This window comes from Lepeophtheirus salmonis, chromosome 5 (assembly GCF_016086655.4).
Source record: "Lepeophtheirus salmonis chromosome 5, UVic_Lsal_1.4, whole genome shotgun sequence".
In the NCBI taxonomy this organism is placed as follows: domain Eukaryota; kingdom Metazoa; phylum Arthropoda; class Copepoda; order Siphonostomatoida; family Caligidae; genus Lepeophtheirus; species Lepeophtheirus salmonis.
This window is the reverse complement of record NC_052135.2, coordinates 50,823,579-50,839,333: the sequence shown is the minus strand read 5'-3', so window position 1 is coordinate 50,839,333 and position 15,755 is coordinate 50,823,579. Positions and strand designations below refer to the sequence as shown.

Sequence of the window (15,755 nt, the reverse complement as noted above, 5' to 3'; positions counted from 1 at the left end):
GGAATTCCTTACTCCTATTCCTATTCTTCTTCTTTTTTTTTTTTTTTTTTTTTCATTTTGAATGAGAGTCCTTTTTTAAGAAAGGAATTTCTATTAGTTTTAGAGGTAATATTTCATTCTTAAGCCGTATTGTTGATGTAAGTGAGTATAAATGAGAGGAAAAAGAAGGAAAGAGGAGGCTATTACTCTGTGAGATGGTCAAACGAAAAGGGTAGTTAGAGAGAACCTGTACTCCACTGAATAAATATTTTTTTTTTTTAAAGTATTTTTGCAAATTAAATATGTATATATTATTTGAAAACCAGGGAGATGCAATTATATAATATGTATCCCTCCAAAATAAAATTTTCTTCTTTAAAGAAGTGAAAAGCCCTAAAACCTTTGCCAAATTCATATAGTAATCATTTTTTTCATTCCTTTCAAATAAAGATATAATTTATTTTGTATTTTTTTTTTATTTCTTTTTTTTATCATCTCGCCATTATATAAAAAGTGGTATATCATTATTTTTAATATTACTATGGCCCTCTAATACGTGCAGCTATGATGAAAAATTTTGAACTTGACTTTGGGTGATAAATGAAAAAAAAATAATAAATGATGTGATATAAATAAAAAGAAAAGGCTGCATCTGGTTCAATCCCGAATTTTTAAGTAGTTTTCAATACCTTACCATGTACGAGGTGTGTTCAAAAAGTAAAGTGAGTTGTCAAATTTTAAATTTCTTAATGTAAGTACACTCGCGACGAACATATATTTAAGGTTTCATTTTTATGCAGGGTGAGAACTCAAAAAGTAGAAAATTTAAAAAGTCGTTTTCATTTCTACATATCTTTATTTTGGGACGTTTTTATGGCAAAATTTTGATGCAAAAATTGGTAATTCATCGATGTTATAAACTTTTTAGCAATATGTCCCCCTCTATTCTAAATGATACGGTGACTAACAGAAACACAGCTGCCCTTGATGAATTCCAAGGACAAGTTGTTCAACTCCTCCGTCTTTGGTAAACAGATCGTTTTCCCTTAGGAACGTGCTCTTCAACTGTGTCAAGACATGGTACCTGAGGACCTTGTAGTAGACGTCCGTGTTGACTTTTTCGTTGGTCTTAAAGAAGCAGCGAGGTATCTTGCTGCTGTCGAGCTCCACGACGCTGAGGATCATGACCTGAACTGGATGTTTGGTTCTGAAGGACCCTAGTCCTGAGATATTGATTCAGCCTAGAAGCTATCATTTTTCCTGTTCAGAACAGCGTCCATTGTGAAGATCTTCTTGTCTGAGATCAGCTAGTGCTTAGAGGAGATCACCCACCCTCTGCTATTTTGCTAGTAGCTCAGACATTTTTGAATGCACAAAAATAAAAATAAACATCAAACTATAACTTTATGTCAGTTCTTTCGACAGGCACCAAATCCAAAATTGGCAGACTTTTAGAACTGAGGATTGACAGCCTAGGAGAGGATTCTAATTTTTGAGTCATCACCCTGTACTACACGAGTATGTTATTTAAATAAGATATATATATAGTCCTAGGTTTAACACGCCGACTTTTGTTGCCTATAATGGTACCTCCAGAGCGGCAATTTTTTAAAAATCCTCCAAATATGGGAACGATTCTTAGATAAATCATGAAGTCTAACAAGGAATTACAATTATAACTCCACAACTCCTCAGGGTAACTCTCCGCCTTTTGTGAGCACGCGCAAATCTTCAATTCGGTTTTTGAATATAATTGAATATAGTAGAAAATGAAGTTTACTCCTCAGGAATTAAATAATAATGACACGTGCTAAGTATATACAACTTTACTCTTCAGATTGCAATCTCCAAAAAACAGTTGAGATAAAAAATACATCAGATTTTCATCACTTTCTACAGGTCCCCATAAGTCTTAGGACAACTTCAACAGCCAAGGAAGTACACAAATATTTATTTCTCGGAACATCTTTTTGTACAATTAAAATAATCGTATAATCGGGCTTGCTAGAAGTTTCAATCTGATGTATTATTGTACCGGCTGCTGGGCAACATAAGCAGATTTTGGCAAAACACGCAACTACTCATAGTCTATGACGTCACTATAGCTAGAATTTGTAATTTAATCTATCGCACCGATAGCTGGGCAAGAAAAAAAGATTTTGACGAAACACACCACCACTCATTTACTATGATGTCAATATTAAAAGCGTGGTGGAAGTCAAACATCAGTCGTACACGCTTTATGGTACACCCTTGTATTTCTTTTGACCTTGGGTAACAGCATGTTTGCGTGGAATGAGGTTTAATCCGTTTAACCTATCCTGCACAAACATAAATATATTTATATACTTACAACTTGGCTTGGGGGGGGGGCAGAAGTTTATTATACCGATTACGACGATTGAAGTTTATTTGATAATTAGTAGAAATAAATATTATTTACTATTAATAAAATCTGTTAAAGAATCAACTTTGATAATTATCAAAGACGAATTAATCCTACATTATGAGCGTTTCATTTTCGATATTTTTCTTCTTTTTCAAGGAATATTCTTGATTTTAATCAACGGAATGATTAAAAACTGATAGTTTTTTTTTTTTCGTAGAACACGTTAAGGATCATTACATTGGTTTTAATATAAAGTCGGTCTTTACATATTTTTCACTGTCTTCGTCTCATGAAACTTCCTCATGGTCAAAATACTCGCACTCAACTCCATTGCAATGATCACAAGCGGAAACACATGAAAGTCAGTGTCGCCTGTAGCTACAAACGTTCGTACAGCAATGGATTTTCTTAGATATGTTACAATTGCGTGGTATGAACCAAAGAATATTATCGGGTATTGGCATCAAAGAAGATTTAGGTTTTTTTTCGATTGGACAAACACTTGACCACTACTATTCTGCTTCAGATTTGACTTGATCAGCACCTGTAAGATTGTCTTCAGAAGTTAAGGATTCCATTTATTTGTAACATCTGATATATCCATAGATTTCGGATAATTAGAGGTGTTATATTTTATTTCTCGTATTTCGGCATGATAACTTTAGCAGCGGTTGTAACAATCCTTTTAGCATCTTTTTTTTTATCTTTCCGCCTTTCTTCATTACATATTTCATTCAGGTAGAAATCTCCCATGCCTTGAAAACACCCAACATTTTGATTTCCCTCAACTTCTATAAAATGCAATTTATTTCCATATATCTCCTGAAGTTTCTGCTTTTGTCTCTTGGCACTATACACACGTTCATCACCTGCAAAGGTGCTTATTTTTATATGGAATTATTTCAAAGCGTAAAGTTCTGCGTCTGAATCAACTTCTAGTCATATACAGAGCATTTCAAATCAGTAAAACATGCCTTCGTCTCTTGGGCAGCCTCTTTCTCCTCCGTCTAGATCTGGTGATGTCTTGTCTGTCATGAATCTTTGAAGACACGATTTGTGGTATTTGCCCTCATCTGCAACAAGATCATTACAATAGTTCAGCCTATTGTGCACCTCCTCACTCTAAGTATCATTTCTCCGTTTACACTTTTCCAGCAAACTCCTGTGGAAATCCAAAAAGGTAACTAGATGGATTGTGTTTCGGTCTGGATGCTTTGTATCTATAGTGGAGCTTCTTCCACATAAAAACACTGTTGCTTGAAATCAAACAACCCACTGCCTAATCGTAGCAGTTTTGGTTGAGGCTCATTTTTAGCAGTCGCTTCATCTGTTCTTCTTGTATAATCTGTTAAATCTCTTCAACAGTATTTATGGACTGATATTTGTCTTGCTGATTGGACATCTCTTTCCAGTCTCTCTTTTAAATTTAAATTTTCACAAAGTTCACAAAAATTCAGCAATGACTGAATACCCTTATCTCCGACACAAATCATTGGGTTTCTAGTGATGAATCCAATCAAACAAATGATGCATTTCTCCTCTTCCATCCCCTGAATAACAATAACATTATTAAATTAAAGTGGTATTAGAGTAAAAATCAGATTAAAATCTTTTGCAGTATTATAAATATTATAGATAGTAGAAATGTTATATATTAAGTATATCTTCTGATCATCTTATTGTTCCTGGTATTATTATTAATTAATTAATCATTTGTCTATGTGTAAGTACTGTGTGTCTTATAGTATAAATACCCTGACATTGTTGTATATATTTCAGAGTAGTAATAATATGTATAAACGAATAATATACCTATACGTATTTCTTATAATTCCATCCTTGCCTTATTCCTCCACGTTGTTTCTCTTCGGTAGTTCTGGATTCCTGTATAAATAGTTTGTGTCTTAACACAACTCGTCAAGACAAAACACTGTTGATAAATAGTAACGCTAATGATTCGAACTTCAAACTTGGATCACTGTACTAATTATAACAAAAGTTACTACAGTTTGTATATAATACAAGGTACTTGTATGCAAAATTTCATGATCATATGCATTTCTGGATCAGATTTTAACCGGGATATGGTAGGGTGGAGGAAAATGGAAAAAGTGAGTTTTGATCAAATTTGACCAAAAATACCAACCTTTACTCTAACTGCAACAATTTTTCCCCCAAACCGATCAAAGTGGATTTTGGATATGTTAATTTACATAGAATTGGGCTTCTTTTGGTACCAAATCTGTTAAGTTACGAATTTTTTCCAGGTTGACTATTTTTATTGCTTATATGACTATAGTAATACTGAATAAACCGAACTTCACTATTTAAATACCCAATGTTGTTGTTTTTTTGTTTTTTAAATAGAAATTGAAGCAAGTAACTTATCTTCGTAAATCGCACAAAAAACAAAAAAGTATTGTTTTTTTAATTTCGAAAAAAAAAGTCAAATATTTAATTTTTTGTAAAATAATGTTTGAAAACAAAACGTTAAATATTTAATTTTTTGTAAAAAAATTTCAAAAACTAAATGTAAAATATTTAAATTTATCGAAAAAATTTCAAATATTTAATTTTTATGAAGCTGTAGATTCAACAAATTTACAGCTATTCAGAAATAATAAAAAATTTTGGGGAAAAATTTCAAAAATCTATATTTTTCTAAAAAGTTAATTAAGAGGATAAAATTTCATAGATTATATTTTTGTTTTTTCCGTATAATTTGCTCGAAAGACGCAAAAAGTTATAGTAAACAGCTAAAATTCCTTAATTTGGGAGGGGGCTACAGCCGTCCAGCTCACCCCCTGCGGACACCTGTCACAATAATAATAATAACAGCTTTATAAAATAATAAACACTTTTCAGGTCACAAACAACAACAAAACTCGCAAGCTAAAACATGCATAGGATTTACAGTCCCTGGGGCTAGAGTTCAAGTACCATGTAGCCAAAATAACAGAAAGCAAATTAATTTGTTTTCAACCATCAAATTATTTTTATTGAGAGCCATGTTTTTTGTCTAAAGCAGTATGAACACATGCAGATATTTAGTAGCATTTAACTACGATTTTATGGTCTTCATTTTTTATTATTTGGTTTCATTAGGCAACCAAATGACAACTGAATCAAAAATAAACAAATTTTTTTAAATTCTATGTCTCTAAGTGTAAAAATGTCGGAATTACAACAAATAAGACAACTCGTGTACTATTTCCTCTGCAAAGGCATCAGTGCCGAAAAAGCTGCAGAGATGAATAGCACTCAATCGGGATTGCCTCTATATGGGCCTCTTTTGTTTCAAACTCCGAATATGGCGAGTATTGATGTGGTCGAATTTAAGGGTTCTCCTAATATCAGTTTTGAATATTTTTATTTTGAAGACTACAACTGCCGATATCTCAGAATAACAGCAAGTTATTATTTTCAAAGAAAACTTTAGAATATTTTCTCGACAATAAAATACCGCCCATTGCGCTACTACTCCTACAAACTGATTTCTACGCATAATAAAGAAGGAAATTTTGTTGCTGCACCATGTACATGACCATCGTATAAAAATGAAATATAAAGGAAGGAGCAAAGCTAATATAAAGAAGTATTTAAGATCAAAGTAATAATAATAAAACACAATTAGAATAATATAAAATAAAACACAGGTTATAAAATTTAAATACCATTAAAAGAAAAACAAAAGATTAAAATATTAATGGGTAATAATCCAATTTAATTGTATGGGAAGATTTAGTCACTATTTTTATGAAGGTGTGTAGATAATTTATTAGAGGGAGCAAACTCCGAATATACCCATAGTTAGATATAAATGCAATCAGAAAAAAGGAGGGAATTTAATTGTTTTTCAATTTTTGTACCCAAGGAATATGTCCTAGAAAGCTGGAGCAACGCTTTCTAATTGGCAATCTGAACATGGCTTTTTTTTTAAATTTTCAAATCTCGTATCTTTATATGTTATTGATAAGAAGAATAGTTTTAAAATCTAATTATAAAATAATAAATTCTGCATGTGCTCAAGAAAGATGGAGAGTAACCATGAGGGTTTGCTCAGTTGTTACAAGTGGAACTCCTCGTTCGACGCAAGTCCTCATGGACTTGAGGGGCTTGGCCTGAGCTGTTTTTTTGAACTTTTCATATTCTAGTTTTGCCTTTTTGAGATAGCATTCTTTCTATGCAATGTTTCTGTCTTGCTGAGGGCGTATATAATGGTCTTGGAGACGCCCAACTGTTTGTAGTGTACGAATGGGAATTCATCGATCACGTCCAAGTGTCATATTTTTGACTTGTACGTAATTTAGAAAGCTCAGGTTTGTTTTGTATTGTAATAATTGTTCATAGTTAAATATTTCGAAAAATGAATACATTTAAATCACTCAACCTTCATTAATTATTGAATTTGTAAGAGTTAAGATTTCAATAGATCACCTGGTATTTCGATATCTGCTAACACCTCCTAAACAAATCTTCAGTGTTACTCTCCGCCTTTCATAAGCACACAAACTCGTAGTTAAGCTATAAAATTAGATATTTTCTCTGCAATAATTAAAGAATACAGATAACAGGAGTAGAAAATTAAAAAAACATAGCTAATGTAGCCAACAACAACATAACTTGCACGCTAAAAAATGCTTACAATTTACTACCCAATCAATAAATATGCTAAGTCTTGTTAATATATGAGGGTTGTTTGAAAAGTATGTGCAAAATCCGAGAAATGGAACAGATATGGCGTGTCAAGATAGGCTTTAGTTAGCAGCATCTCTTGGAAGAACACATAACAACTTTCAGCTAGATCAGTAAATTTATTTCTATTTGGCATTCGTTTGAATCAAGGAAGTGGAGTTATTTTCAAAAAATTGTCAAAACGACTTTTGTGTGTTGATCAAACATTACTTTACGAAAGAAGAATGCCTCAGGCGACTAAAAATAAGCTTGATGAAATTTTTGAGGACTCTGCATCTTCGATTAGAAAAGTTTAATAATGGTTTCAAAATTTTCAGAGAGACCATATGGGCACAAGTGAAACTGAACGTTCTGGATGCCCTGTTGAGGTTACTATTCCAGAAATAATTGATAAAATCCAAGGTATGAAGTGGATGACAGAAAAATTAAGGTGCATGAAATTGCTACTGCTCTGGGTATCTCGAGTTGGAGCCCTATTGCCATTAATTTTTCAACCACAACTGTTGATGTGTGAGCTGGTGCATTGTCGTGATGGGAAAAAAACTTTTTTTGTGGGTCAATCGTGAGCATTTTTCTTTTAGCTCAGTTTTCAAACACTACAATAATGATGATTAATATGCACTTGTAATAGATGCACCCTTTTCCAGATGAGGGTAATTCCTTACGAATCCAAAATACAGTCGCCATAATCTTTCCGGCCGATTCCTCGATTCAAACGAATGCAAAACAGAAAGAAATAGACTGTTCTACCTGAAAGTTGGTTTGTGTTCTTCCAAAAGACACTACTAGCTAGACATAACCTCAATATGCGCCAATAGTCCCATCTGTTGGACTTTGCATGGACTTTTCAAACAACCCTCGTATGTTGTATGTATTATGTGATTATAAATTCAAATAATTATTTGAAGGTGAAAACATATACAGAATTGTGTAATACATGAGAAGAAGATCCAGTATGTAAATGATGATTAAGGAATGAATTAAAGTCCCTTTTTAGTCTACTTATGTTTTAGAAATACCATTTTCCCTCACGAAAGGAAAGCTTCGTATTTGAAGGAAATAATAATATATACCTGTTATCATGATTCATGTACCTTCACTCACTACCTGCTTTCCCGATTGTCAACATCCTTCGTGCTTGAATAAATAATAATATTACAGTAAAGGTGTCCCCACGTTCTTGAAAAGGATAGAGAGATTCTCATCAGAATGGCTTCGTTTGAGAACACCGTAAGAATGGCCGTATTTTCATTTTTTTAGTTTCTTAAATTATATTCTCTTGTTTAAGGAATTACCAAATGGTTCTTCCTTGTCTTCAAATGTGGGAAAATCAATTCTGTTTGATGTCACTAAGAATGAAGCCTTCAAAATAACCGAAGGATTTAAATCTCTTCAAAGAAAGCTCAAATCCATGTGGAAAATTCTAAGGTATTTTTTTCAATTGCCCCTTGGGTTCATATTATCAGCATATTTGACACAAATGCTCTTGTTAATGGGATAAAGCATCACCCTTGTATCTTTGACATATCCATATTTTCGTAGATCCGGATCGGTACGCCTCTTTTGACATAAATACTCTGGTAAAATTCCAGGTGCCCAAACTTTTGGATCCAGATCTTAAACCAAAATAATACGGATACTTTGGCAAATTTAATAAGCATTTTACCCGAAGTTAAGAACTAAATAAAATAGATTCAGGATAGATTTTTACTGATTACTCATGCTGAAACAATAAATCACCCAATGTTATTACTATTAAAATATAACTATTAGCTATTATTAGAATAATTTTATTTAGCATTGGACACGTCATTACCTTCATTTTATCTCGCAACCTCCCATCAAAAAAAAATAGCTCAAAGTTTGGAAAGAATTGGCTAATTACCAATCACTAATCAAGATAAATATTGGAAATGTTCGATATAGATAAAATATTTTTTATGACTAGGATTAAGTATGACACAATACTTCAAGCTTTTTAGGATCCGGAAAATCCCTCTTATCTTTCTTATGACACATAAAAGTTCAAGTACCCAATCCGGTTTGGGTCTCAGACCTTTTGAAGATAATACACGTTTACTTATACCTTAGCCGATTGCTTCGTATCTGGTTCCAAGAACCGTCCTATTTCTATCCGATAATGCTCGTATTTATTATGCATCGATGAACATACAAACGTTGCACTAATAATATAGATAGGGATTTTAAAATTGTATAAATTGCACCGTTTTATTTTTATTCTATAAAAAAGGATATTTGATAAAGCAAAATATGAGTGTTCTTTTTAATTATTCCTACCTATTTCGAAAATTCTTACGCTTCAGCAAGCAATGATATATATAGCTCATAGATATAGTCAGGTTTGTAAGAGTTCTGCTATTTTGGCGTTTCTTTCAGTATTCCGTCCATTTTTTAATTCTTCGTTCAGCGTGCATCGTTAAGCCATTATTTCCGCTCTGTTCCTCGTTCTGTTCCGCTTTCCAATCATAAGGGGGTACCATATACACTATACGACAGCAAATCACGACTTCCACTTTGATAGTGTCAGGTAGGCCACATTTAAGATGTAGGTTTCAAGATTCTTCAGCACAATCGTGGTCAAGAAGGCGGTCTTTCCCTGGGTGAAGTCCAACTACCCAGAGGGAAACTTTGTGTTCTAGTAAGACTATACTGCGGCCCTCACAACACAAAAGAGCTAAATTTATTATTTTTAGTGGTCCATTTGCTTACATTCACGGCCAAATGATGAGCCTCAGCCCCATGATTCGGAATTATTGAACTGGTCTAGTTCATATGTTGGAATTAAGGTAGAGTACTAGAAAGTACTTAAAATCTGATTTTTAGCGTTTTATAACGTATTCGGTATTTCAATTTTCTTTCTTATGTTATTAAAAATGAGTCCTGAACTCATATTTTATACAACTCTATGCGTACCAGAGCTCTGACATTAGGGACGTCACAGCCTATTTTATGTCCGACAATACATGTACAGGGTGATTAAAAACCAATTTTTAAACACCCGATATAAATGTGTGAGCGTATGTGTTCAAATTACAAAAAGAACAACTCAGTTAAATATGAATCAGTTTTATTGTTGATAAAATCAGAAACAAAAATTTCACACACACTCGAGCCAGTAGACAATAGATGGTACACAATGTAAGGCTAAGGCCTAATCGAAATTTACCATCCTGATGTTATTTCTTAGGATAATCCATATCACTTGATCTGTACCTTCAACGTCTATCTTTCTTTCTTTTCTTTATTCCCCTATGAAAATGAAACCGCACGTCGTTATCATTATTGTATCACGCAATCTTTCCGCCAAAAAGAAACAGTAAAAAGGCCAAAAATCAATCGGTATTTAGCCAAATAAGTCAGAATTACCAACCTTTATTTATATCATATATACTCGTAGACTATCACTCTCAAATTATTTCTTCACCATTTTTTAAATAAATTACATATTATTTAAATCTACATAGTATTTTATGCGATACTGTATTATAATATTGCTGAGTAATATTTGATTAAAAGAGTAGATATGATTAGTTATTATATTATTTCTATGAAAAAATAGCCAAAATATCTTCATAGAAATAATAAAATAGCCAATATATATATTATATAAACGAAGAAGGATCAACAAGAAATTGTATTCTTGTTCTTTTGGAAACGGTTCATCAATATAGAATAACTTATTACTTTGTGTATTTATGAAAAAGAATAAATTATGAAGTAGCCATGGCGTATCAAGGGAGAAGAGGGGATCGACAGCTGACAACAAAATACATAGGGTATTTTTGTGCTAGTGAGATAACGGCGTTACCGACGATAGGGGCGTCACGTGAGGTCATTGTCCAGTACGTTTATGTATATATATGTTATTTCTTAGATCAAATATCTACGCAATTTTAATATACAGTATACACTCAAAATGACTTTATGGAAAACTTTAAATACAAACTTTACTTGAATAATATAAATAAGATTATTTCAAGCATGGTTTTTACGTTTGCCACAATTTAGACAATATTCCTATCCCTACACAAAGATTTCTACTCCCCTTTTTATATATGACGCACCGAACTTTAGCTACACAAGCTCGTTTCTACATTGTGATTCAAATGTGATTTGAGTATGCTGTGGCTTCAGTCCCAGATTGTATTCAACTTGGATCCGTGAACAACTCCGCCTTTTGATCAAAAATTACATTCATTATGTTCCCTTGCTAAGTTACTAAAAATAAAATATTTATTGAAAAGTCAATATCTTCATGAATTATCTTTATTAAATCTATAATCGAGGATCAAAGATAAACACAAGCAAAGAGAAAATCCGCTATATTTTACAGTTTTTCTTTGATAAAGGGGAAAACACAAGCCAGGCAGCTAAAAATGTAAATGATGTTTTTGGTCTGTATACTATAACAACCAATCATGCGCCACTTTTGTTTCGTCGATTCCATTCCGGTAATTTTGATGTCAAAGATACACTACGCTCTCGAAGATCAATTATAGATAAATTTACATAAATCGGATAATTCTTACTATGCTAAATAAAAAATTGAAATTAACGAAAAAATAATGGATTAATTTTTTCTAACCCTTAAATGTGTAGACTATAAACAATCCTCAATTATCCACCTTCCTACGTCCCCCTCCTCTAGCCTCCCCTCACTTTCAAAATCATTGCATCAAGCAAACTTAGTTTTGGGGTTGTCCTGGGTACTACGCACTCTGGGTATAAGGTAGCTGCGGCCCTGTTTGCATTTAATATCATTTCCTGGCCTCCAATTTTCTTTGTTTTATGTGCATGTTACTAAAACTGAGGGTGTATAAAATAGAACTAGGAACGAAGACTGGAACTGAGACCCGAACCAATAGAGCCACTGAACCTTAACATGGCACAACCATGGAAGATTACAGTACCGTCCAGTTCAGTATCAGTCCGGTCCAAAGAACTGATGGACCGGCCTGAAGACTAGAATGGATCGAATAAATAAGAACTGACACAAAACTAGGTGTAGGGGTTCCCCTAGTACGTAAATAAGTATACACAAGTAAATGCCTAGTGATGCCAAGCATTAACGTTTTTTAGCACGCCCATTTTTTTTGGAATGGGTAAAATTGTAGAAGGAATTTTCTTTTTCTATGCATTTTTTTTATTGAACTCCCTATGAGTGAACTTCTTTTTCTATAACATACAAGCTATTATATATATTAAGGTGTTTCTTATTTATTATTTTGTTGAAATGTCCGGGTTGCCGGTCAAAATCCGTTCCTATTGATAAAAAAATACAATTAGCTAAGTTTTAGCTCAATTGAAAAATATTTAGAAGTAGTTCAACGGACTTAAAGTTTTGAAAATTGCCATTTTTTTCGAAAAAAGTGACTTCTTCTTCAATTATCATGAAAACTGTTTAAGATACAGCTTTTTATACTCTATAATTTTTTTTTAAAGATGACTAAATTTAATGTAAGATAAATTAATTTTTTATATGGGTAAAAATAGTTGAAGAGAAAAATAATATATATAGAACGTATTGAACGCCATGTTTTTATATTTTTTCTTTTTTTCCCCCACAAAACATCCAAATTTTATGATATATTTTCATTTGGTTGAATAGTTGGAGATTTAGAGTGACAGTTTTTCTTGTTTTGTATTTTCATTAAAAAGAATACCATTGGTAAGTGTATGCTTAGAGTGGTTCTTAATATTGATAATTAAAATAAAAAAATGATACTCATTATCCTTAATAATTATTTATTTTGCTTTGTGTGATATATGTTTTATTAGTTTATAACTTTGTTAACATAAGATCATTTATACCATAAAAATATTAGTTTCTACTCTATCAAGCATTATTATATAATTTGCATATTAATAAATGGTTATCTTTTTTTCTGAGTAATATGTCTTATATACGAAGGTATCCTAGATACATTTTTTTTTTTTTTTAAAGTCTAGATACATCTTTCGATGCTCTTCAACAACTTGTAATAAGAATTGAAGCTGCGATTCGTCAGTTGTTAATGAGCCACTGTATGATTTAAGTCGAATAAGTAGAATTGAAGATCGAGATTGTAGAAATTCTTGCCTATGTCCTTATTTTTTTCCTTCTGTCCCTACACCCTTATCATAGCTAGCTGTAGCTGATCTAATGAAACGTCGTGATAGCTAAGCTGCTCTCCTCTAAAAAATTATTCAAATTGTCAAGATGCCATGTTGATCTTCGATTTCTTTTTTTTTAAAGTGCCCAAAAGGGTCTCGATTAGCATAACTGTAAATGCTTCTGCATGCAAGAAAGTTGAGGTATGACTTCTCATTATTAATAAACAGAAATATGTACGTACAATAGATTCTTTATGTATTCTATTACATTGAGAACCTTACTTTTAATCTTCGTCTTTTGATAAAATCATATTTCATATTATATTTAATATCTATGGGCAAATTGATGAGAAAGAAAGAATATGAAAACGAAAAAAAAAAATTAATAAACTTATATAAAGAGGAATTCATTATTCTTCTTTATACAAATTTTCATTAAATAAAAAAGAAAATAAGGATGACCATTTGAGTATTTATAGTATGCAAACATTAGTGTTGGATGGGTTCTTGGATTGCGTTTTTAATCATTATTTTCTCATCCTTCCTCTTTTCTTTTCTTTATTAAAAAGAAAAGAAAAGAAAGGGGAAGTATTAATAAAATAAATGTTCAGTTTCACTCCTGGGTATGTATATTAACATCAACTTTTGCTTCCTTCAATCTAAAAGTATGTTCCATTAGGGAAATTAGGGCATTTAATTATGTGACCATGAGCTATAATTTGAGTATTGGGTAAATTGATACAATTTGATTGAATTCAGTGAAACATCTGTTCTTTTGTAAAAATCTTCCTAATTGTCGTGAAAAAGTTTTTATAAAGTAACATTGAACCATCAAGAGAGTAAAAAATAATTTATGACAAGGGGGAAATATTGTAATTATATAAAAATTCCTACATATTTTATTTTATTATTAATTTTAAAATCAATTATCATCAAAGATAGGCAAGAATTCTTGGTTTAGAGGTAGATGTTAACACTCCCACAGCTTATTAAATACTAAGAGAAAAAGGTGGACACGCTCAACTGTTTAGTTTTTTTTTCTAATTGATGTAATTAGTTTTTTCTTTACACACTTATGCAGAGAATTGTACTTGTTATGAAAAAAAAACCTTTAAAAGGTAGAAAAGTAAAAAGGACCTTGACCTTTGTGCTCTTGCTACTTTTTGTTCATTATGTAATAGGTCGTTGTGATGTTAACTTCCCCTCTAAACTAAGCATTCTCACCTATCTTTGGTGTATATTGTTATAAAAATTCATATTAAAATGAATATGCATTAATTTAAATATAATTACAATATTTTCACGGCAGTAATGCTATTTTAAGTGTAAAAGGCCCTCATATTTAAACCCTTAATTCATTTTCCATCTTTTCGCCAAAATCATATAACAGGCCGCTAATATTAACATGGGTTTTAATTCAGGTGTACCATATGTTTAGCTCTCGCTTATTTCTCGCACAATTTTTTTCATTACAAATCACTCAACTCTATTCATAACTAGAAATGGGATTTATATAAGAGCACGATGAGAAGGCAGGGGCGAGAATATATTATTACTGAATTAAGACCCTTGTTAGTATTAGCTGTTTTTATGTAATTTTGGGGAGAGAAAGTGAATTACTCCTATAAAGAGGAGAACTTTCTACATTTAAAAGATCATAAGTGCAGGGGAAGTATTATAGTTACATTTTAATTCATATATATTTATATTATTATGCACTTTATAATTAATTTATACCAAAGGTAGGCGAGAATTCTTCTTTTGTAGGGAGATATTAACACACCCACGACTTATTAAATAACGGACAAAAAAGAAGACAGGGCAAGCGCACCAGCCTTTTTTCCTTTTTTAATCGCTATATCTAGTCTTTTTCTTTACACAGATCCCCACTTACCAGAGGTGTATCGAATAAATCCTAGAATTCAAACGAGGTTTTTTCTAGTTGGCAATCTCAAAATGTTTTTTTTAATTTTCCAAAGCTGCAATTATTATGATTCATTTCTAGAAGACAAAACATATAAGTAATAACTTGTCTATGTTCTGATGAAAGACGGAGAGTAACAATGAGGGTTTTTTCGAGGGTTATAAGTGTAATTCTCAATTGGACTTCGAGCAGAATTAAGGATCAGTATCCAACTAATTCCACCCTATATATCCTTGCAATGGTATGAAATGATAAAGTAATGCAAATTGTCCTACTGACAGCCCATTATTTCTGAATTAAACATCCATGGGGGGGAGTCACCCTCCGTAGCGACGGCCCTGACTAACCCCGCTTCTATATCATAGAGATATAAACATAAGTATACTTTGCTCCGTTACTGATCAGAACCATATCTATCTTTCTCACTAAGCACTTCAAAAGTGAAAAGCTTCACCTATATCGCCATGAGGGAGTTCCATTGCTCTTCCCTCATGGAAAGTGGGAAAATTTGGTGAAAATGAAGACTGAGGTATGGAATGACGTAGCTTAATGGACAATGCACTCGGGAGAAATTATTCTCTTGAACTCAATGTGCGTAGGTTTGCCCCCTGGTCGTTCCTAGAGAAGAAAATATATGGGCATTATCTATATGGA

The 15,755-nt window shown here is 32.3% G+C and overlaps 1 protein-coding gene across 1 annotated transcript in view; it reads left to right on the top strand.

The window, feature by feature from the left end:
- Nucleotides 1-8,179: 8,179 nt before the first annotated feature.
- IFT52 (intraflagellar transport 52) overlaps nucleotides 8,180-15,755 on the top strand; it is a 12,740-nt gene continuing 5,164 nt past the window's right edge. Inside the window, exons 1-2 of the mRNA XM_040711459.2 lie at nucleotides 8,180-8,293; nucleotides 8,352-8,491. Of these exons, the coding sequence (XP_040567393.1) occupies nucleotides 8,273-8,293; nucleotides 8,352-8,491 (161 nt within the window). The 5' untranslated portion in view covers nucleotides 8,180-8,272. The remainder of the gene's footprint in view (nucleotides 8,294-8,351; nucleotides 8,492-15,755) is intronic.